At 52.5% G+C, this 23,731-nt stretch overlaps 1 protein-coding gene across 3 annotated transcripts in view; it reads right to left on the minus strand.

Moving 5' to 3' along the window:
* The window catches only part of MSRA (methionine sulfoxide reductase A), a gene marked incomplete at its 3' end in the record, with an annotated part of 244,577 nt that overhangs the window by 123,683 nt on the left and 97,163 nt on the right, over positions 1-23,731 (minus strand). For 2 of the 3 annotated variants that reach the window (XM_084231530.1, XM_084231528.1), the window contains exon 2: positions 14,925-14,993. The exons of the other annotated variant lie outside the window; for it this stretch is intronic. In XM_084231530.1, the coding sequence (XP_084087656.1) occupies positions 14,925-14,993 (69 nt within the window). The remainder of the gene's footprint in view (positions 1-14,924; positions 14,994-23,731) is intronic. 3 annotated transcript variants of the gene reach the window in all.

Here is a 23,731-nt window from a genome sequence, read left to right on the forward strand (position 1 = left end):
GTGAAGAAGTGTTGGTTTGTTCTTCATTTAACATTGTGACTCGATCTGCAAATGATTTTTTGCATGAGGTAGGAATTCAAATTAAATTTTTGTCTCTATGGGTAAGCATGTATCCAAAATAAATTCTTAGTTACCAAATAATCCATCTTTTCTCCATTTCATTCTTCTATTACTGCACCCTAAACATACTGTTTATCATTCATTTACCAGCAAATATTTATTGAGTGTCTACTATGTGCCAAGAAGCGCTCTACTTCTTGTGCCTACTATGTGCCAAGTACCTATACTTGGGATTCACAGTGGACAGACCGAAGAGCTGAACCTTTCGTAAGTGCTTACACCCCAGCAGTGAAAGAACTTTTTTATTGGTAAGCAATAAAAACAAGAAATAAGTAGATGGTATAGCAAGTTAAAAGGTGAAAAGAATTATTTAAAGAAAAGAAAAACAGGGTCAAAGAGACCAAGAGTGTCGGGGAGGGGTCCAGCATGGACCGCAAAGAGATGGAAACTTCAAACAAAGCCTTGAAGGCGGTGAGGAGGTGGCCTGATCTGGGGTGTGGGGAACACTACAGGGAACAAGGCACTGCAGGGAAGGAGCGGGTGTTGCCCCACACTCCTCAGGGGTCTCTCAGGCTAGCCAAGCAGTCAAAGTGATATAAAAGAGATTAGTGGGAAAATGGGGAACCCACATCATTGTGGATTTCCCTGCGACTGAGAGGCACAGTGCAGGGGGGATGCGTATCCTGAGCTAAGGAATGGGGTTCAAGGACAGAGAAGGGGGACTCACGTAAACCAGAGCAGACGTTCTAGGGTTACATGCTTCCCTTCCATAGAGTGTTCTCTAACAGTAAGGTTATTTCTGATAAAAATCCTAATTCTGGGTCAAATCCCCAATTTTCATTCAACATAGTTAGGGAGTGGAGAACTTTCCTGTGAGCTGGCCTTGACTGACCCCAGCTCAAAATAACCCACAGCGCCTTGGAGGCAGCTCCGCACACTGGCAGGGCCGCGCCGCGCTGGAGCCTGCGCAGCTGCAGGGACAGAAAGGGCAGGTGTGGCCTGAGGGGCGCAAGCAAAGGAAGCGGTGGGACCCAGATCAGTGAGCCAGATCACGGGGGCCAAGGGTGGCGAGGACTCGCCGTCCCGGTGAAATGGACAGCCGTCGTGGAGTTTGGAGCTGGACAGGGATGACGTGATTTAGGGTTTACAAGTGGCCCCCGGCTGTCCTCTGCTGAGAGCAGGCTGCAGCAGCCTGAGGCAGGCGCAGAGGGGGTAGGTAATATGCAGCACAGGGACAGGTGGTGGAGACAGGGTGGTGGAGAGCAGGGAAAGTAAGGATCAGAGTTTCGACAGAGGGTGAAGAGAGAGACAAAGGATTTCAGGGCTTAAGAGAAAAGAGAGCGTCATGATCGACTCCAAGGTTGTGGGCTTGCGCTGGGAACACTGGAGGTGGAGCAGATTTGTAGGGAAAGATCCGGGTGGCAATCACTGGAGCTTTAATGCATCACAGTATCCAGCAGAGCAAGTCTTCTTGTCTTGTTCAAAAGTTGGTTTGCTATTCTCGGTATATCGCTACTCCAAATTTTGTATAGTATCAGCTTGTCACATTCTATAAAACACCCGGTAAGCTTTTGATTACAATTACATCGAACTTAGAGATTAACTGGAAAACATTATGTCCTATTAATAACACTGAGTCTTTTCATCAACGACTGTAATACAGCTGCCCATTTATTCAGGCTCTTTACTGCCGCATTATAATTTTCTACACAACGGCTTGCATATTTGTGTTACATATTGTTCTCTGTAGCCTAAGATTTGTGTTGCTACTGTAAACGCTGTATTTTCTACTGCGGCATTAATGCTTATAGTTGGGAGATAAAAACATAATTGATTTTGGTATGCTTTCCATATAGTCACAAAACTTAGAAAAATTTCTTATTGGTTCTAATGGTGTGTCTCCCAGGTTCTTTTTGATTTCCTATGCAGAGAATCATATTTTGTACAAATGACAGTTTTATAGCTCCCTGTCCAATTATTATTCTCGGTGCACTGCCTCGTTTTACTGCAGGGGCTAGGCCCTCCCACACAATGCTGTTGACAGGGGTGATGGTGGGCGTCCTCGTCTCACCCCCACTGAAGGGAGAGTGCTCCAGTAGGCGTGTGGCCTGCTCTGGGTTTTCGGTAGACAGCTTTCCCCAGGTTAGGAAAGTTTCCTGCCATCTCTCGTTTGTAAAGAGCTTTTCATTATGCATGAGCTTTGAATTTTAACATTTGAATTTGAGATGACCATATGGCTCCCCCCTTTAGTGTCTTAAAGTCATGTATTAATTTACAGATTTTTCTGAATCATCCTTCAATAAATCTTAGCTACTCGTAACGCATCTGAATACTAAAGAATTACTTTTGCTGGTATCTTCCATTTTTTTCGTTACTGTTCATCAGAGCATTTCTCATGGTTTTATTTTCTTGTTCTGTCTTGTCCAGAATGAGCACCAAAGATGCATCGGCCTCTTAAAGTGGACTGGCTAGCTTTTCTTCTCCGCCTCTGCAGCAGCACTACCTTACAAAAGGATTATTTCTTCCCTGAAGTTAAAAAAAAAAGTTTTCGAACTCCCGGCACCTGTGTGGCTACAGCGAAGGGGCAGACTGCGATGGTTTCATTGCTATTCATTCCCTCAGGCTGGCTGCTGCGCGGAGGCTTCCACTGCACTACAAACCTTGGCTTTCACGCATCCTCTGGATTGTCTTTTTGTTCACTACCTCTGCTCCTGCTTTACTATTACCTTGCTGTGCGTTCGCCTTTGTTCTGTTTCTTTCCTATTTTCTGGATGCAAAACCCTGACCTTACTCATTCTCAGGTGTTCTTTTCTGATAAACACATTTAAGTCTGCCCATTCACCTCGAAGTTTTGCTTTCGCGACACCCCACATATTCAGCTATGTAGTAGCTTCCTTGTCATCCTTTTCTAAACATTTTATAACTTCCATTTTTATTTCCCTTTTAATCCACAAATAATTAGGGGTGTACATTTTAGGTCTCACATATATGTGCTGTTCATTATTCTATCTTTTGTTTTGATTTCCAATTTCACTGTCTTGTGCTTAGAGAATGTGGCTTTCTCAAATTTGTTGAGGCTTATTCTGTGACCCGCTACCAGATCCCTGGGGCATGAGAGGTATCTTTTATAAAACAGAATCTGAGAGGTTCTTAAAAGAATATTTTATCCTAGGGTGATATTGATGCCAGCAGTCTACAGACTGGGCTCCGGAAGTCAGGGATTCAAAGGATTCAAAAAAGAATTCACCGCTATTCTCAAACTTCCGAAAAGCACCTTCTTGCAATAGAAATAAAGTTTGGCATTAAAGGGAAAGAGACTCAAACTAATACCATAATTTAAGCACCTAAGAGATTAAAGAACATAACAAAATAACACCCGTACCCTGATCAGATGTTTTTCAAACTATCATTAAAAATCATTACTTGGCATGAACTTTCCCACAGCCCTGCTGATTTTATTTTCACTTGTTTGGATTTACTCCCTGCCTTTCTAGTCCAACTTTTTTTCTGTCATTTCTCATGATTATTTGTGATTATGGGCTCTTTTATATTTGTGGGAATTACTCTATTTTCCCTAAGATTTCTGGCCCTCCGCTGAAACCTTCAGAAAGAACTTTAGAGAAACTTCAAAGTTCCCTAAAGCCCTTTGTCCAACCACTTCAACCGCAACTTTTGATCTCATTAGTCAAGTTCTGTGATTGTTAAAAGGATTTTTTTCTAAAAATAAGTGAGAGGCAGACCACCACTACCTTGGCACTCTCGAGAGACAGCCTTACTCTTCTGCGTCTGTGTCCTCCTGGAGTCCCCCGCTCAACTGGGGAGGGCATGAGCACATCCCATTCCCCAGGCACACGGACACCCCACTCCCCAAATCTGCCCGCTAGGGGTGTCGCTGCTTAACAAAACCTCAGACAACAGATGGGGCAGGAAGGGGGTCACGGGGAGGCCGCCAGGTGCTCCCTTGGCATTTTATCCAAATGCTGCCCTCTTCCAGCTCTGTTCCCCACAGTAGGCTCACACAGAACACAGCCATGTCCATAGGGCTTTCGGGGGCTCCCTCCAATACTGGGGTCCTAGACAGTCGGACAGGAGAGCGAGCGTGACAGCAGCCACTTCTGAGCCTGCCCGCTTTCTCCCAGCTCACTGACGTTGTGATGGTTCAAGGCCCCAAAATCACTTTGCTGGCTGCAAGTTTCGTGCTCACACTTTCCTCTTTCACACTTTCAGAGCAGTCCCTCCCCACCCGGTTCAAACCATCTGTGCTGGCCACCTAGGGAGCCTCTGGAAAGAGGCACCTTTCCAGTCCCTGCTGGGTGCCCCCGGCCTGGACGGCTCCCTGATGCCTTATCTTCGCTGAATCTGAAACCTGACTGGCCAACCAAGCCAGCCTCCCCTTGTGCTGTCTCCACTGGCTTGAAGGGCATCAACATTTCCCTAGATCCTTCACAGGGAAGCGGGAGCCACCCTTGTTTCTCCCTTGGCTCCTCTCAGCTTCCCCAGCTCCTGGTCCTGCCCCGTCTCCGGCTCCTGTCACCGCCTTGGTTCAGGAGGGCACCCCAAGACCCCACACTCTTGAGGGGTCTCCTGTCTCAGCCTGCCTCTCGACACCTTCTTCACGCTGCCTTCGGTCCATCTTTACCTCAGACACCTGCAGTGGCAAAGGGTCGTCATCGCTCCTCCTAAGACCACGAATAGGTCATATGCAAGAATCTTAAAATCACCAATATCTTTGAATCCTATGATTTGATAAACAAGTTCTAAGGAAACTATTTTGATTGACAAACACTGATTTTTCAGTAATGTTTCTGGCAGCATTATTTATAGTAATAAAAAATTTGAAACAACCTTAATATTCAGTATTAGATAAAGGATTTAATAAAGGATGGTTCACCCATAATTTGGGAATTACACATGCATTTTTCTAAGATTATTAACTGCATGGGAAGGACTCCAAATATAAACGTGAAGAAAAAGGGATATTGAACGGTGTGAAGAACTTGTTCATAATTGATCTTATGTATACGTTTTGAAAAACAGACTCAAGTGGACTAGGCCAGTGGTGCTTCTTGTCTCTGAGTAGGATTATAGGTGATTTTTATTTTCTTCTTTATGCTTCCCAGTAGTTTCTAAATTTCTACAAGAAGCATGAATTCTGGCATAATCAAAAGGATTTCTAATGTGGCTGGATAGTGACAGATCATCTAGAAGAAAATGCAGTGAAATGATGGAATATGGTCGCCTCTTTTGGTTTTTACGTATTTTCCAAATTTCCTATAATGCATGTGTCACTTTAGAGCCAACAAAATTAAGCAGCTGCTGAAGTGCTAACAGCCATACCCTCCATCAGCCAAACTAGGACCCTCCATTCCCTTATCAACCCCCTCCCCAGGCCACCGCAGGTGATTATCCTACTATCTGTTCAGGCCGGCCTCCCCTGCTAAACCTCTGCCTGTGGAAACCCTGTCCATCCACCCTGAATTATTACCTTCTCTTTTAAGTCTTTCCAGAATGCCACTCGCACATAAAATTTCTCTTCTTGGAACCTCAAAGCCCATCCAAGACCTCTTGGCTCGGGTATTTACACCTTCCTCCCTGTGCCACAAGAACCTCAGGCTGAGGAGCCAGGGACTGTGGGCCAAGGGTGGTTTTGCCAGGTTTGCTTCCCTCACTTCAAGGGCTGCACCGCCTCCAGGTTCTTCCCAGAGGCCAACATTTGGTCGCTCTCCAGTCCCTTAGGACAACTGCATTTTTTAAAAAATATTTTTGTGCAGAGATAAAATTATTTTCAGCTGGAGGCTCAGAAACTCCTTCAAGTTCAGCAGCCAAGTTGGGGTTTAAACCTAAATGTGGCTGAAGACAAACCTCTGACTATCCGTCCCGACAGTATGTAAAGGTGGCAGGGGAAGAGATGGAGGCAAATGCTGATTTACCTTACTGATGTATCTCACCTTCAGTGTGGATTTCCTGTCGTAAACCCCCTACCATGTGCCTTTGGTGGGTGCGCCAGTCCATACCCTGTGCCCGTCAGGGGGCATCTGGAGGGCCTCCGGACTACTCCATGCACGGGAACAGGCATGGATGGAGGCCATGGGCGTCCACATGATACTGTGTGGTTTGAGTCACTCGACTCCACCAACAAGGCAGAAGGGCTGGAGGGCGGCACAGCAGTGATGCCCGAACACGCCACAAAGGATTTTCACTTGTGTTTAGCTGCGTGTCATTCAAAGGGCCATTGAAATTCTTAATATCCAGACATGGAAAGTATTCTAAAACTATAAAGATAGAGCATTTGAGAAAGTTCCACAAGCTTTTTCAATTTTCATTAATTCAAGATACTGTATGTTTCAGATCACAGTATTAGAGTAGGCGGTAAAAGCCTCCTAAATGGTACTCCTGCTTCTCACTAGCCAAAAAGTCACATTATGTCACTTTTCTGCCCAAAATAGTCTAAAGGCTTCTCACAGCATGTGAAATAAAAGTCCAAGTCCCCACAGTTACCCACAGACCCCCACGATGGCGCTCCCCCACGGTCTCTGACCTCAGCCACTGCTCCTCCCACCCTTGCTTATTGCACTTCGCCAGGCATGTCCTGCCTCAGGGCCTTTGCACTTGCTGTCTTCCCGCGCAGGATGCTGTCTCCACATTTCTCTGTATGACAACCTCCCTCATCTCCCAGCCCCTGCTATTGTGCTATTGCCTGTCATTTCACCAGAGCCTTCCTTATCTTATTTTAAATTGAAAAAAACAAACAACCTGGTATTGCCTGTTTTTTCCTGCTTTATTTTAATCCACGGAATTTAGCACAATGTGCCATCCCTGACCACGTATTTTCAGCACCGATCATATTTTCTGTCCTAATGCACTGTTTGTCTCCTGGTACAAAAAATAAACAACTTGATGAATAAGTGAATAAATTGTTTCTGTGTTAGACCTAGTTCTACTCTTAGCTAGTGAGGATTCTGTCCCTGAAAAATTCCCTCAGTCTCACTAAGCCTCAGTTTTCCATCTCAGCATTAAATAGAACAAATGAAGCAAGTACTTCTCAGCATGGAGCTCACAGGCCACATCAGCTGAATTCCACGTCCTGGGGCTTCAGTGATGACACTGCCAGTGACTCCTGGAAAAGTGAACCCACACTGTTTTATTTGCCTTAAAAAAACCTACACATTGTATTGGACCTAAGAAATTTCAATCGTAGGAATTATTTTTCTACACAGCATCCTTCCAAAAGAAAAATTTGAGCCAACTGACAAAACAACATACATGAGATAATTAAAAAATAAAATGAGATGAAATAAGTGGGTCAGCGGATACTCTGCTCCTCAAATCCCCAGAAGCTTGGGGTGAGAAGTGCAGGTCCTCTGACCTACTCTGACTGTGACACAGGAGGCAGAGAGAGAGGGACATGCCCTCTGAAGTCCGCCTCCTGCGCGCCTTGGGCTCATGCACAGGATGCAGCCAAACAGGGAAAGGTCACAGAGCCGCCAGCTGTGGTCGTCACGGGGGCCGCGGGGCTGGGAGGGGCACTGCTGGGCTGCTTGTCACTCTTGTCCTTTCACTATCTTGGAAGAGCTCCATGTCCAGAGCAGGCCGACCCCAGCGCCCAGGCACTGTCTGCAGTTCGGCATGTGCCCTGCCCCGTCCCCTGGAGGGCCAGCACAGCTGGGTGGTGCTCCTGGGCCCAGCTCTGCCTGGGACGGGGCCTTCTGCCAGCAGACAAGGTGTCTGTCTACTGTCATTTTATTTTCAAGCATTTGACCAAATGCCTGCAAATTTCAACCATTTGGTTGACGCCCACGTGAGAATGGTCATTCCATCAAATGAATGAGGTTCCACCACTTGTTAAGTGGCCTCTGACTCGAGCAGCTGGACTCCTCTCGGCCTCGCACTCGTGAACACGTCGCCCCTGCTCAGAGACACGGAGCAAAGGGTGCATGTGGGGGAACGAAGCTGCTTTCCATAGCAGACTGGACACCACGGGGACCACACAGGCGATAAAGGGAAGCTTCTCTTGATAGAAATATTCTCGTTCATGAGTAAAGGCAGACGCTAGATTAGAATACCGCCATCTCGCAGCCGCCAATAAAACAACAGCGCCCGGTGACAGCCATCGGGGGCTGCTGGCTTCGCCCACAGAGGAGCAGTGTGATGGCCGTGACTCTCCTCACGCTGCCCACTCTAGGGGTGCGGTCGGCGGGACTGCTGACCGTCATGTTGCGAGTTAGACGGTGTTCCCCTACAAGCACCCTGAGTCAAGGGGGAGGTTATGAACTGAATGGAAGGGGCTGAAGTTGGGGTCACTGGCCTGAAGCCAAGCTGGCCTTGACCAGGGAAGAAGGGTGCCTCCGTGGAGCAGCTCCCCTGTGAGCACCCCGTCCTGCGAGACCTACCAGGCCACTTCCTATGGCCCCTGTCCTCAGCTCGTCTGGTCACAGCCCGACGGCCCCCCGTGAAGTAACTGTTCCCCCCTCAGTGCACAGTGAGGAGCGGGGCTGGGAACACCCAGTCACACGCAGGTGAGCTGCCGGCAAAGACCCCTGAGACTTCCAGAGGACGCCCCACGGCTTCTGGGCGGGGTGGGCTTACTTTCTTGCTCTCCCAGCTCCCAAATGGTTGGGTGACGGATTCGTGGTCTCTAAGCAAGTGTCACTTTGTCACACATCATTCGATTCACTCCTTCCGGCAATGAGTTCAGTTCCGTCCTCCGAAGGCAGACGTCCCACGCACTCCAGTGTACTCCCCTCGCCGCCTCGCCCCCGGGGGCCTCTCTGACTCTATTCTGACCTCCCTGGACCAGGCCCAGGACGCCATGGTCCAGTCCATGCCACACAAACCAGAGGGGATTTTCGACACAGGCTGGAAAAGGCCTCTTTCTCCCCGCCGGCCCCCCAGCCGTGACCTCTCCACTTGAAGGGAAAGTGACGCTTGAGATCACCCCACACATGAGATACCAAATCACCAAGCGCTGCCCCTTCGAGGTGCTTCACATTTCCACGGGAGGAAGGCCTATTTTTGCTCCCCCAAGTGCCTCCTCATTTAAGAAGTTTGCACCAGTTAGCAGCCTGCTGTTCTAACGGGCTTGTGAATTTAGATTGTTTAGTTAATTATAAACACATTTCCAAGTCATCCTTCCTGGCCTCTTTCCTAGAATGAGTGGCTGTCACTCCACAGCTCACAGAATGGTCTTCAGTAGCGCTCAGTCAAGGTTCAGGGAGAAATACGCCACACCGGGATTTGATTATTTACCAACATAATGTTGGACCCGGGCCAATGAGACACCAATCTATCTCCTCTGAAGTCTGACATATTGCTGCTGCTTTCTCTGCTGTTTTCTTGGCTGGCAGACAAAATAACTGCAGCCGCTTCAAAAATCACCCCCAATGTAACTTGAGGGGGAGAGTCTTCAGATGGACCCGCTTGGCACCCCCTGACCTCCTCCTCCTTTGGGGGCATCTGAGCCCCACTCCGGGATCCGTCCTGGTCTCAGCTATTCTAGAAGGAGCGAGTGGATCCTGGGCCCGGGGAGATACCAGCCCATTGCCAGGCCCCAGCAGAGCCCTGGGAGAGCCAGCACCCCAGCCCCGAGTGGCGGCGTTCACAGAGCCGCTGCCTCCGCTGTGCGGAGCGTGACGATGACCCTGAGGACCCCCCGAGGGGTTTGCTGGGGCTCCGGTGCCAACTCCTGACCAGGACAGTGACTCACGGCCGGGCCTCACCTCTCCCCACTCAGCCTGACGTGGGGTTCAAGTGACATGATCAAAGAATTTTGTGTGATGGTGATTTTATTTTTTTTTAAAAAAAAAAGGTTTAACATTCTGAGACAAAGGAGATGCTCATTAATTGGGACAAAAGGCTCTGAAGGCCGCTGCACCCCACTTCTCCACTGGTGGGGAATGACCCCCAGTGTTGGATCCGCATATGTCTCTGTACCCCTGGCCAGTGCTGGGCGAGCACACGCATGTCTCCATTTCTTGTCAAAGCACCAGGGATCAGGCTTCCTAAACGTGAGTTCACTTTTCCTTTCAAGTCCCCCCTAAGAATACAACAGTATTCACTGGGCATCACCTACGGTCCTGCAGTCGCTGGGGGTGCGCTCATTACCAACGCGCGTAGTCTAGCCTCGCACTGCACGTTTTCATTCATTCACTTCATGTGATCTGCCTACGTTCATTATTTTGTACCCAACTTCATTTTATTTCTCAATTTCAACTTTTTCCAATGAGTCTTTGCTATTCACAGCACAATATCCTATAATAAACATTCTCATGATAGGGCCACATCATATCTCAGTTGCCCGAAATCTTGTGTTTATACGTCAAGATTTTAACATAATTTTTAACAGCACCATTGTCATTCTTGAGAAGTGTCCTGGTTAGAATGATACATTTTCTGGTCAAGGAGCATACCTTAAACGTTTACCAAAATTGTATTTCATATTTCTAAATTATACCTGAAAATCCCGATAGAGATGGGAATCCCAGCCCCGACATCTGCACACTTGTCAACTAACAAGCTTTCCTTTTATTTTGAAATAATTCAGCTTGACTATGGAGAATTTTCAATAAAATGAATAGCTGCTCTCTGCATGGACGGTGGGGCCAGCACCAAGGGGACTTAAGTTAGGTTACCTGGGGCGGCCGAGAACCTTCCTACCAGGCCAGTACATCAGCAAATGCAAAGTGGCCGTGCTCACACCCATGACTGTGCTCACACCCATGACCATGCTCCCCAGACGCAAGCATATTTCTTTCATACTTGGGTGCCTCTGCTCTCTGTCTCTGGAAAAGCACAGTAATGTCCTCTGTGGGCCTCTTCCGGACAAGGAGAAGCCACCAGGAGCAGAGCCTGATCCCATCATGACCACTGTCCAGGAGGCAGAGGACAGGAGGGCAAGGCCGAGGCTAACGCACTGTGGTCACAGAGCAACAAGAAAAGCTCAGCGCAACCGAGGGGTCACGACAGAAAATCGGGAAAAGCAAACATCTTGGTTTAAAAATAACCTGTATAGATTCTACACCAGAAACAGCTTCTAAAGAACCATCCACATATTCCGTGCTGACTTGCTAGAATAACACCCTCGGTTTTCCCAAGGAGGTGGACCCTGTCCCGAATGCCCAATGGTGGACCAATGGCCATTTTCAGAGTGGACCCAATGGTCGAGCTTCTATTTAATCTGCGCTCATCTGTAAGGTGCCTTCAATGGCAAAGCACAGGCCACGGAGCTGGACACGGGGGCGTGGCCTTGGCATCCACATCATGCCCTCCTGAGCTGAAGGCCGGACCCGGGGGAGCAGGAAGGGCAATGCTGCTCTGCTGAACTCGCAGCCACGTGGATGGGCGCCCTTCCGCACGTTATTACATGTCACAGCATCAGTACAGGCGGCGGCAAATAGCAGAGCTGTGGCCGCACACGGCGTCGCCCGGCGAAGGCTGTGTCGCCTGAACCCTCCAGAGCACCCCGCAATTGCACAGAAATTCAAAAATCAATTTGCTAATGGGCTTGGCTGGAGATCACTCTTTAGTGCTCGGATCCGCTGAAAGGCATTTTGGAATCCACCAGTCTCCCCCCGGGCCTCTCCAATCAGTGCCAAGAGTCGGGGGGCATTGTAAAAAGACTATGGACTCCACAGTCAGTGAGACTTGGGCTCCAGTTATAGCTGCGCCCTCTCACTGACTCAGGATCAGTCACGCGCCTCTCTGAGAAAGGGGCTTCCTCATCCACCAGCCTGGCGGAGGCCGGGAGGGCGCAAAGGCCCAACCAACGTCAGAGGCGCTATACTTAGCTTGACCTTTTCAGTGCAGCTATAAACGGCCCGGAGTGAGAAGCCGCCCCCCAAACCATCGGCTCCCTCGCTCCACGTAAGCCACATGGACAAGCAAGATCAAGTGAGAACAGTTTTCAAAACATCAATATAAAATGCTTCATATACTCTACCACAATAGGGGCCTTAATTTAAGCATCTGGAAGAACTAAACTGTTGTAGTGTAAGAATTTGTGAGTGTCAAAGCTTTTCTAGTTCATGATGTGTACAAGTTTGCGCATGTGGAACTCATGCACACGACTCACCTCTTGAGCCCACACCCCAACTTGGCCATTCACGGTGGGCAGGAGCCAGGCCCAGGCTGGAAGGTGCTCAGAGCCCGAGAGCCCCCTCATCCCACAGTGGGGAGAACTGGGGCTCGGGGGACTTGCTTGTCCACAGTCAGGCCGGGATAGCCTTGGCTCAGTACGGGCAGCGGTGAGGCCACTGTCAACCATGCCTGTGACCAAAGCCACAGCCGCCGGCCACAGAGCACTAGAAGCCGATCACCAAGGCCATGTGACCGGCTGGGTCCTGGAGCCACACGCCTCTGCCCACAGAGGAGCCTGCTGGGACAGGGCAGTCTCCTTTCACATTGGCAAATTGATGTGGGGCCTGGTTTCCAGCATGTCTGGGGGTTAATAAATCTGAAAGACCGAGAACAACCATCAAGGGACACTTTGGACACAGGTGAGACATGTGGCTCCCGTGGCAAGACTGTCGATCTCAAATAAATAAGCCCTGATTTCACCCGCAAGAAGGGTTTATTCAGGAACAACATCAAATGATTTGGAAAGAGGTCTGGGGAGAACCTCACACAGGTCATAAGGACAGAGGGACAGAGAGAAGGTTCTTTCAGAGAGGTGAGAGGGGCTGCCTGCGGGAAGAGGCCAGCTTCACCCTGGCTAGGCTGCTGCTGGGGTGGGGGGCGGCTCTCCTGGCCACCCCCACAGGGCTGTTCTGGGGACACTGCAGAGCCTGCCTCTCCAGCTGGATCTGCAGGTGCCAGGGCACCTCCCCAGCCTCCCCACCTCAGGGTTGTTCATTTTCACAAGACGCTGCTCGGCCTACGATGGAGACATTAACTGAACACAGTTCCTCATCGGAATGTCAACAAATCAAATATTGAGCACGTTTTTAGTGGCCATCATGCTTTTTTCTAGGAAAATCAGATTCTTCATTTAATGTTCTGAGCACAGAATGTTTAAACACCGACCAGTGATTAGCCCAAATGGACCAAGATTTGCAAGCACCTCAGCAGAATTAGGTCCCCTGTTTCATGACTCCAACTATTTATCACCGTCAGTGACAAACCTTGGTTCCACCCACAGTCACCCCCTTATCCAAGGTTTCGCTTTGCACCGTTTCAGTTGCCCACGGTCAACCGTGGTCCGAATATGTGACAATCAATAAGGTATCCTAAGAGAGAGAGGCCACGTTCACGTAACTTTTATTACTGTAGATTGTTATAATTTTTCTGTTTTATTATTAGTTATTGTTGCTAATCTCTTCCTGGGCCTAATTCAGGAAGTGACCTTTATTGTAGGTGTGTATGGACAAGAACGAAGTGTACACAGGCCATGGGACTGTCCTTAGTTTTAGGCATCCTGGGGGTCTAGGATCTACCCCCCCCAATAAAAATAAGGGCCTACTCCATGGAGTTAAGGAGACATTCTGTCCTGAATAAAATGATTTAGAGACAGTTGTCCTGAGGCCAATTTCAGGCTCTAAGATGCTGCAATGCTTAAAGCAGCTTTATATCAAGAGCCCCGAGGGAGACACCCTTCAAGGCCAGGGTCAGGTGGAAGCTGGAGGAGAAATGAAGTCAGGGAACCTCAGGTTTGTAGGGCTGAGGGGAAGGAACTGGGGCTCTGCTGGAGACCAGCGAGGCGGAGTGGTGTGGAGAAAGGCAGGAGGGGGCGGGCGGGGCGAGCCGGCAGAGAGCGCCATCTGCACAGGTACCCTGGGGAAGGGTGGCCACCTCAGATGCGGAAGTGAGGACACACTCGTGTAGAAATGACCACACAAAGCAGCTCTTATAGCCACAGCCCCCCGCGGCCACTCACAGTGGCCTCCCAAGGGGCTCCTGCCAGGGCTGTGGGTCCTGCTTTGTGAATCACTTGAATTGGGGGTAATTTTTTAATCAAAGGACCCGAGGTTTGGAAATTTACAGGGAAGTTCTGTTCAGTTATATAACTGGATCAGCAGATACACAGGGGTTAGATTTTATTCTGTTTAAAACATGTTAGTTGAGGGGCCTCCCCGGTGGCGCAGCGGTTGAGCGCTGGGTTGCGAAGCTGCCCTCGGTCTCCACGGCGCCGGTTCGATCCCCGGCTCCTCCCCGGCCACCAGAGGAGGGTCCCACATGGCGCGCAGACCTCTCCTGCCGCCCGCTGCTCCCCTCAGCAGTGTACTTCGGTCCTTCTGCCTGCTCTGCTCCCCGCTCTGGCTCTGGTGAATTCTCTCACCCTCCCGCGCTTCTGACTGTACCCAGTGCATGTATAAACAAAACAAACAAACAAACAAACAAATAAATAAATAAATAAAACATGCCTCTATAAAAAAAAATAAAATAAAATAAAACATGTTAGTTGATGTTTTCTCCCCAGGGATGTGCTCAGGAAGAGAAATGGGCCCTTCCATTGGACTGGTGTGTGGGATAACAGTTCAAAACTCATTGAACCCCAGTCTTTAAGGAAGATATCGGGGGGAAATCCCTCCTAGGATAGGAAAAGTCAAACCCTGCATGACCAGGTTAATTGAGTGTGGACGTAAGAAATAGCAAATACTCAGCCTGATGTCCGGTTTGCCCCCTGCGAAAAGCAAGCATGCTAAACTCTACAGAATCAGTTTTCTGACCCCAGAAACACCAAGAATTTGATAGGTTTTGGGGGGTGCTTTTTTTTTTTCTTTTTTGGTTTTGTTTTGTTTCTGGCTGCAGTGACTTGTAAATATCTAGAAGAGCCCAGATTTTGAAGCCCCTGAGGACACTTGCTAAAACTCAGAAATTTGGCACCGGCCTTTGAACACAATTTGGGTTTTCTTTCAAAGCTGATATCTTACCAAATAGAGCCATCTGCGTTCCCTCTGGGAAAGGTTCGACTGTTCTGTTGCCATTGACATGATGTTTGGCTAGAGAAAAAAAAGAGAGAGAGAAAGAAAGAAATGCAAGTTAAGTGTAAAGTTCTACACACATACTAACACATGTCATTAAATGTGTCAAAGAGCCTGGTTGTTATTTTTAGTTAGAAGTGGCACCAGCTTCCCCCTTAAGAGCGTTTCATTATTATGCTTTTATTCTCAGTTGGAAGAGCCTAGAGGAGGTCTCTTGTTTGACACTGCCCCAGCCTGCAGCGCCTTCTGCCGCCGCCGAGCCAGCTGCCTGAACAGGGACCCCTGCGCCTGGCCAGGCCCTGGGGAGCAAGGGGACCCCCCGCTGCAGGTGGAGTGGCGGTGACCTGCCCTGGAGGACCCGATGATCAGCTCAGCGGCCAGGTCAGGAGAGCGGGCTGGTAGGACATGGGAACAGCGGGGAGTTTCCAAAACCAGAATGTAAGGCCACGCGGCTTCCCGAAATCCTCCACTATCCCTAGGGCCAAGGGCGCTGGGCTTGCAAGGCCGCGTGGATGGCCCCTGGCTTCCCGGTGGGCCTCGTCCACCCAGCCCCTGCATCCTTCCCGCCCCAGTGCAGACTTAGAAATGAAAGGGACCAGGATCCGACTCCACAGCATTGACTTGTTCCCACAACCTCCAAGCTGTGGCCAGGAGGAGGCTACCGAGCTTGGTCCGCCTAGGTTCTTTTTCACCCCCAGTGTTCCAAGGGGAGCACCGCCCCCACATCAGAGCGCGCCTTTCTTGATTTAGTGGGTCCTCTTAGCTGCACTGAGTTCTGGCAAAGGGCTCAGCACTAAACCCAGGCTCCGAGGGGCTGGGGCGATAGGACCTTTCCCGGAGGACACCCTCTTGCGCAGGCAAACATCCCAAAGGCAAACTACCAGGGGGGTACAGTTCTGCTCGAGCCCTGGAGCGGGGATTGGGAAGGGCCACCAGCAGCAGGGGGAAGAGATGAGCACCGGGTCTCACGGGAGCGGGAGGGTCTGGGAGGCATGTGGCCGAGCATCTTGAGTGAGAGCCAGGAGCAGATGGACACGAGGTGCATCCAGGGAGCGTGCCGGGCCGGGCGCCGCAGAGCTGACATGTTGGGGACAGCTTAGTCGGCAGGGGCCGCATCACAGGGTGCCGGAGATCCTGCCCACACCCTGGGGAACCTGGGCATCTCTGCAGCACCCGCATCCTCGGAGACTCAGTCTCTTGCCCACCCCCTGCGACCCCACCAGTGGGGGGTGCCCGGGGTCCTGCTGGCTCTACCCTCAGAACAGAAAGCCAGGGAGAGGGAAGGAGTCCACCCAGCGGGCCCGCGCGCCGGCCTCCGAGCAGCGTCTGGGCACCTGCCACTCATGGGGGACACTTGACGACGGGCACAGGCGCCTGGCCCCAGCAGGCCATCACGAAGGGGGGCCGGAGTCAGGAGCCCACTGCCGGGGCGAGGCTCTGTGGGGGCGCAGTGCTGCAGCTAGCACCCCACAGGTTCTCGGAACCTCTGCCTTTACACAATCAAAAGGTGGAAAGCCACTCAAGCTCTTTGACTAATCATACCCCTGTGATTTCATCTGAGGGAAAAATGCAAGAGAAAGACAAAGGTGATGCGCACAGTGCTGTGGTATGTACTAACGTGGTCGCCGTCCCGATGGAATCTGGAGATCAAGTAAACACCCGAAAGTCGAGAGATGTCTTAGAAAATTCTAATTCGTAATTTATCAAAAGAGTGGAATATTGTGTGACATGCTCTACATACGGCGTTTGAGAGGCATACAGGAATGTGGGGGGCGGGGTGCTGGGGATACCCGTGAGTGAAAACAATCCTGTTACACACTGGATGTAAATTATCGTGACAACTAATTAAAACATAAATACTTCAGGGGAAAGACTGGCAGGAAAACAGGCAGCAGTGGAACCAGCTAGGGAGATCACACAAGATGTTTATCTTCATTAATTTCCTTGGTGATTGCTGGAGTCTTACTGTCCAGATGAAAACGTTTGCCTGGACTCACGACCATCAACACAACGCTCTCTTCCTTTAAAGGGTTTTCCACAGTAGCTGATTGCCCAGGTCAGGCCATCAAGGCTGAGTTACAACCTGGCCGACACACCACACCAGTGCACCTGCTCTCACATCCCTGGGACACCCCGAAAGTACCTTCCATCACCCCCGCCTGGGAGTGGAATTGCCCCTCCCCTCGCTCACGCTGGCCCAGAGCCTCTCCCACCCTCTCCTGCTTCCTCCCCCACCACGTCCAGGCACAGGGCGTGCCCTGTGGGCGCCTTAGGCCCTTTCACGTCTTCCCTCACATCCTTCCCCACTATCGCGGCCTCCGACAAGGGCCGCCTGCTCATCACATGCCCGACGTGGCCACCGTTCTCTTAAAGAAAGAAAAACTGTAGTTACCGGACACAGAAGCCCCACGCCCAGCCCCGCCCTCCATGACTTCCCCTGCTCTCGGGTTAAAGTCAGACTCTTGGGCTTGGCCCTCCAGGACCCACAGCAGGTCCAGCCCCTCCATCCTCTGTCCCTGCCGCCGCCGGCCTGCTGCTCCCAGGACCAGTGACAGGCCGTGTGCTCAGGGAGGGCCGGGCTCACATCGCCTGTACAAAAATGACCATCGACAATTCCCAGCCAGGTGGCCTTGCCTTAAATGCCCACCCTCTTCCTTCCTGGCATGGACGCCCATCTGGGAAGGCTGGGGTAGGTAGGTAGAGAGAAAAGCTCCCACCCCGAGAGAAAAAGTCACCTGTGGCCTCTCCTCCCCCAGGGTTCCCCTGGACCCCATGGGCGCTTTCACTCTAGGGTCCCAGGCCCAATGATAACAGGTTCTGTAAAACCTGACCTTGCGTTTTCCCCTGAGCTACAGCCAGCCTGGTCAGTCCCTGAGCGTGGACACCAGCCATAAGGGGCAGGTGACAGCACCTTGGCAGAGACAAGATGCACAGTGACTCCCTCTCTTGCTGCCCCAGCGCCCTCAGTCCCCGCCCGAGCGAAGCGACTGGGACAGGGCCTGGGTCTCAGAGACCCCATGTGGCCAGCTGCGCACCCGGAGAGAACCGCCTTTTCCACCACAAGAGCCGAGTCAGCCAGCCGTGCAGGCACGACCTGGCCCCGGCCCACGCCTATGTCGCATCCCCCACAGCGCACAGTCACCAGCCCCGGTGCGACCACACCCCTCGCTAAGAGCGCCCCCAGCTTGGCTTCCGGGTTAGTGAGGGCAGGTGTGACGACATCCCACGGCCCATCCTGGTCTAAGTGCGCAGAACAGAAAACCGGTCCAAGAAGCCAGTCCTCGTTTCCGCACGATGAACACCAACTGTGTATGAACCTCCGGCCCTGGAGAGCTTCGGGGGCAGGGGAAGGGGAGCTGTTGAGTGCGACTGTCCAGCCCCTGATGAAAGAATCGGGTGTTCTTACAAACAAGCAGCAGCAGCGCTGTTCCCAGAAACCCAGGCAGAGCCTCCAGGGGCGTCTCCCCTTTGAAACTCTGCTGAGGCAGGTGTCTGGGGGGTCAAAGAGTCAGGAACCCTTCAAACGCATTGTAAAGGTCAAATGATATTTGGGGGGAAGGGAGGGCTCCCCTGCCTAATTGACACACATTTCCTCCCCCAAAAAATTGACAACACATTGCACCAGAGAAACAAGCCAACTTACTAAACAGAAAGTCACCCACTGACTGGGTGCTAACTGTTGATCACCAGCAGAGCATGAAATGGGGACAGGAGGGGCGCCGTGGGGACATCTGTCGCCTGGCCACAGCAGGGCCATGCCTCCAAGCTGGCGGGCTGGGCAGCTGTCCCTGCCCGCGCCCCAGGGGGCTGTTCCGAAGGCCCGGCTTGCGAGGACAGCCTCTGCCGAGGGCGCTGACGTGGCCTCCTCGGTCAAGGGTACGTGAGGACGAGGAATAGGTTTTCATTTATCTTGAAAGCCCAGAGCTGGAGGAGCAGCGAGGTTAATGAGAGCAAAACTGGGTCAAAGTCAACCTCTGAAGAGGCTCTGAAGGGGATCTGGGGGGCAGGCTCAAAAGCTTTAGAAGGAGGCGCTGACTTCTCGTGTTCTGTGAATGTCCAATGCCCTTCAAACTTTATTGCCGTTTTCTTTCTTGAGAAAGGTACAATAAAACTGCTCGGCAGTGTGTCTGCCACCTTGTGAAATCAGACACAGCCAGTGAGCAGCTCCCGCCTGGGCTCAGACGAGGAGGGGCCGGGGTCTTCTCTCCCGGGGAGCTGCAGTCTCCTGTGGGTCCGGGTGGCCATGGCCACACATCCCAACTGGTAATTCCAGGTACCGCCGCTGCTGTCCTGGGCAGCCCCTGGACCGGGCGCCTCCAGGACAGGAACATTCTGGATCGAGCGACAGGTCAGCTGTGGTACCAGCCGCAGCCACTGACCGCAGCGGGGCTGTGTCCCTGCCCACCACCACTCAGGCTGCCACAAGCCCGTCGGGGGTGACTGGAGTCAAGGGCGCTTGAGGAGTGAGGGGCATCTATTCCAGCGTCCGGGTAATAAACCTCTGTCCAGCCCCCAAGTAAACACGATCTGGCAGCTGTCCCACTGCTGGTTTCTCTGTGGCCCTTTCAAAGTCTTGACCTCTCGAGGTGCGTGTCGGCCGGGGACAACGTAGGGTTCACACATGGCCATGCGTGCCGGCCTGGTGGCTCTCCCACCTCCAAAAGAGCGGCCCTCACGCCAGGACCCAGCTGCCAGGTGCAGAGAGGAGGGGGCAGGAGTCCAGGCCATCATGTCACAGGGCAGGGCCCAGGGCCCCCGGGGCTTGCACTGTCTTGTCGCCAGGTTATCCTATAACTCGGGGCTGCTGTGTTTGAAGGGGAAAGTTCACCCAGCGTGGGTTTGGCCCAACAGACTGCTCTGTCTGTGAGGGAGAGGGGTCAGCAGGCGGTGGGCAGGCCACAGGGAGGATGCTGCAGCTGAGGGCAGCCACTGGGCCGCCCAGCCGGCGTCCCTGAGTCCTTGTGCTGAGGCGGGGCGCAGGCGCGGCTGGGAGGGGCCCGATGGAAGTTCCCTGGAAGGCAACGGTGGGGTGAGATGGAGCCCCACTGCTGTGGGCACCCAGGGGCCAGCACTCCCCGGGAGAAGAGGGCGGCCCTCCCCACCTTCCTCACGTGGTGACCATGGTACGTAAGTGGGTGTCGCTCTAAAAACCAAAGACTCGCCACGTGAAGAGCCGTCCCGTGGCGCGGCTGAGGATGGGAACACTGGGAAACTCACCCAGGATGCCAGCCCTCTGCCCCGACCACCCGCCCCCCGGAGAACCCCAGGCTCCTTCCCGCTCTGCTCCAGCAGAGGCACCCCCAGCTTACAGAGGCGACACCACCGGCTCGGGTGCCCCCTGCCCAGAAGCCCACGCCTGCCGGCATCACCTTCACGCACTGAGATACCACCCGGAGGAGCCCTGGCTGCACTGGGGTCCCCAGATTCCCCCGCCAGCCGCACGGAGGGTCACTCGACCCCTCGCGAGGGCCGTGCGGGACACCGTTCCTGCCCGGGGTGGGCGTCCCCAGCTCACGAACTCGTGGGCAGGCAGAGGGAGGGGTCAGGAAGGTAAACAGAGGGACGGGGGAAGGGGGAGCCCGCATCTGCCCCAGGAAGCGAAGCGCATGGCTCCCCATTCTGCGCACATTCATTCTCAGTTCAGAAGCGACGGCACGCGGTTATGTGCCGGCACCGGTGTCTGCTGGTGACGCGAGACGAGGCCCCCCTCCTCCCTGCTCCCCGAACCACCAGCACCCAAGCCCGCCAGCCTCGGGACCGCTGATCAGCACCTCTCCTGCGTCGTCCCCGTGAACGCGCCCTCTCAGCCCACATGACCAGGCCAGCGCGAGCGCCTGACGTCTGTGACCGGCCCCGGGGAGGGCACCCTGCCTCCTCCGTGACGTTTTTAGAGGAATCCCACGTCGCTTCTGGAGCACTTTCATTGGCTGCCCAGTGAAGAGGCACGCCTGGCTCCCAGCCGTGACAAGCACGCACTACAGTGGATGGAACATTTCCACCTGACTTGTCTGAGATCTCCCCACCGCACCCCCTTAACACATGGAATTTCCAGTGACGACGAGTATCAGAGCTTCTGAAGAGTAAAATCTCCACGTAAAATAAGGTAACTTTAAGGATTAAAATGTACACGTCCCCCCATGGACGCGGCGCCCTGTGGACAAGTGCCAGGGCCAGCTGTGCTGAGAGCAGCGGCGTAACCCGGCCTGCTCGTCTTCCATCCCGAGCGCGTTCGCTGTGGTTCCTAAAGCGCGGGGTGGACTTTAAGATGAGCGCTGGCCAGATCCACAGACCCAAGGTACTGGTTTTGAATTTGGGGACATTTGAAGACTGGGTGGGGGGTTGGCTCCCAGGCTGGCCCTGCCCTGGTCCCCACCCAGCCTCGAAGCCCAGTGGCCACGTTCTCTCCAGCATCCACTGCTGTCAGATCTGCCACATCCAAATGAGCAGTGCGGGCGGACAGAAGCCCGGGCTCCCCAGCCAGTCCCCACTGGTACCGCTGCCTCCACACTGCCCGCGGCCCAGGCCCCGGCCAGGAGGGCTCTGCAGAGGCCCCCGGCACCGGGCATCTTCCTTCCTCCTCTGGACCTGGCGGGGCCTGTGGCGGGAGGCTCATCTCCTGCCTGGAAGGGCAGGGGGTGCTGTCAGCTGTCAGTCAGCCGGTGGGCAGGAACTATCCAGTGCCCCCTTCCTGTACCCCACCCCCTGTGACAGTGATAAATGGCCGGGCCCCAAGCTCAGCGGAGCCTGACAGGCCCACCTCCCCCTGCAATCTGTTCCAGACCAACCCGAGGCCTGGGGGGGAGGGTTGCTCCTTTCTCGCTGCTGTTCTCATGAAAAGGGATTATTATAACTCGTTTCTTGATTCTCTCCATTCAGAAGGCAAACACGGATTCTGTGGTTACAAACCTTGCCTGAAACTTGTCTCAACTGTCTTGCTCACATTAGAAATGAAGGAGGAACAACCAGACACGGGACCCTCAGGAAAACAAAGGGGGGCTCATCAGAGACAGAGACGTGAGTGCAGCATGGCCCCCACCACAAATGAGGAGCTTCCGATGTATGAAACGACCGTCTGCGGTTGTTACCTGTTCCACTGTACTAAATCACCTGGTGTTGGGAGGAGAAACAAAAGACTCCAAAGGAAATAAAACACGGATAAGCACTGGGCACATCAACCCTGCCACCACCAAGACCCACCAGGAGGGGCTCCCCGGTGCCTCTGCCCGCACAGAGCCGCTACAGGACGGTTTGCAGAGATCGGCACCAACCTCCCTGCAAAATACCGCTGCTGGCTCCCCCAGGCCCTGAAGAGAGCCAGGAGCAAGGTGGCGACAGCGCGCACGCGGCTCTTGGCACGCACGACAGTTCATCAGGGGACGTCTGGGGGCAAGGCGGGGCGCAGAATATGCCACAATTTTTTTTCCATGTTTACCATATGAACTTTGCCCCACACGATGCATGACTTTTTGAAAGGAGAAATTTAAGAAGCTGTGCAGGGTGCCCAGTCGGTGCTATCCTGCCACCACCCCCCCCCCCCCGCCCAGCCGAGGCTGAGTCGCGATGCAGGGGGGCCCGGTCAGCCCGAAGTGTCTCCAGCCCAGGGCAAAGGCCAGGGGGCCCCACCAGCATCGCACAGCAGCAGAGCCCAGCTTGACGATGCTGGGCAGGGCGCAGAACCCCCCAAAAAACTCAAGGTAGAGAGGAAACTCCAGTGACTTTCTGAAATTGCTCTGCATTCTCCAAAGCAGTGCATTAACTGTCCCTTTGTAAAAAGCATCCATCCTTTCAAACTTCAGGTGAAACTCAAATGTTATTTTCTTATAAAGAAAACAAAGATGTTTTGCGTTTCCCTCTACTTTGTTTAGGAGGACAGAGGGCAGACGGGAGGGAAGGAAGAAGAGGGACAGGCTAATAAATCAGCAAGTATTTTGCCTTTCTGCAATTGGGCGGCTATTTTTTTTTTTGTTTGTTTGTTTGTTTTAGATTTATTTATTTATTCATACAAGCACGGGGCACAGTCAGAAGCCCGGGAGGGTGAGAGAATTCACCAGAGCCAGAGCGGGAAGCAGAGCAGGCAGAAGGACCGAAGTACACTGCTGAGGGGAGCAGCGGGCGGCAGGAGAGGTCTGTGCGCCATGTGGGACCCTCGCCCGGCGGCCAGGGATCGAACCGGTGCTGCAGAGGCTGCAGGCAGCTTCGCAGCCCAGCGCTCAACCGCTGCGCCCCCCGGGAGGCCCCTGGACGGCTCTTTTAAGAATCTCTCTGTTCCTGCTGCCTCCCTTCCTTTCTTCCTCCCTCTCCCTTGCAATCTCTCCCTTCCCAGCAGAAGATAAGGGCATTTGTAAACCTATTTTAAATGTACTGAGCAGAACACAGATTATGCCACTGCTCCGAATTTTAAAAGCAGTTGAAATATTTTACATTTCCCTTTTCAAAAAGGCGAGGTTTTACTATGAAGACTTCAACCGATTTTTTCAATAACTTGGTTGATTTTTTTAAACCCCGCTCTTCCTAGAGAGACAGCGCATGCAAATCATCTGCTATGAAAATTTCACCCAAGGACCCGTCACTTGGAGAGCAGGGGTGTTCATGGGGCTAGAGGAAGCCGGGGAACTGGTCCATGCCTGAATCAGAAAAACATAACAGACAAATCTTCAACTCTGGCCCGCGAATGACACAGCAAGGTGTTTTATGATTTTTTTTTTTGGGGGGGGGGGCTTGTCTTGCATGAAACAGTAACGCAAATCTGAACGTCT

Source organism: Talpa europaea (genome assembly GCF_964194135.1).
Source record: "Talpa europaea genome assembly, chromosome: 4".
Taxonomy (NCBI): domain Eukaryota; kingdom Metazoa; phylum Chordata; class Mammalia; order Eulipotyphla; family Talpidae; genus Talpa; species Talpa europaea.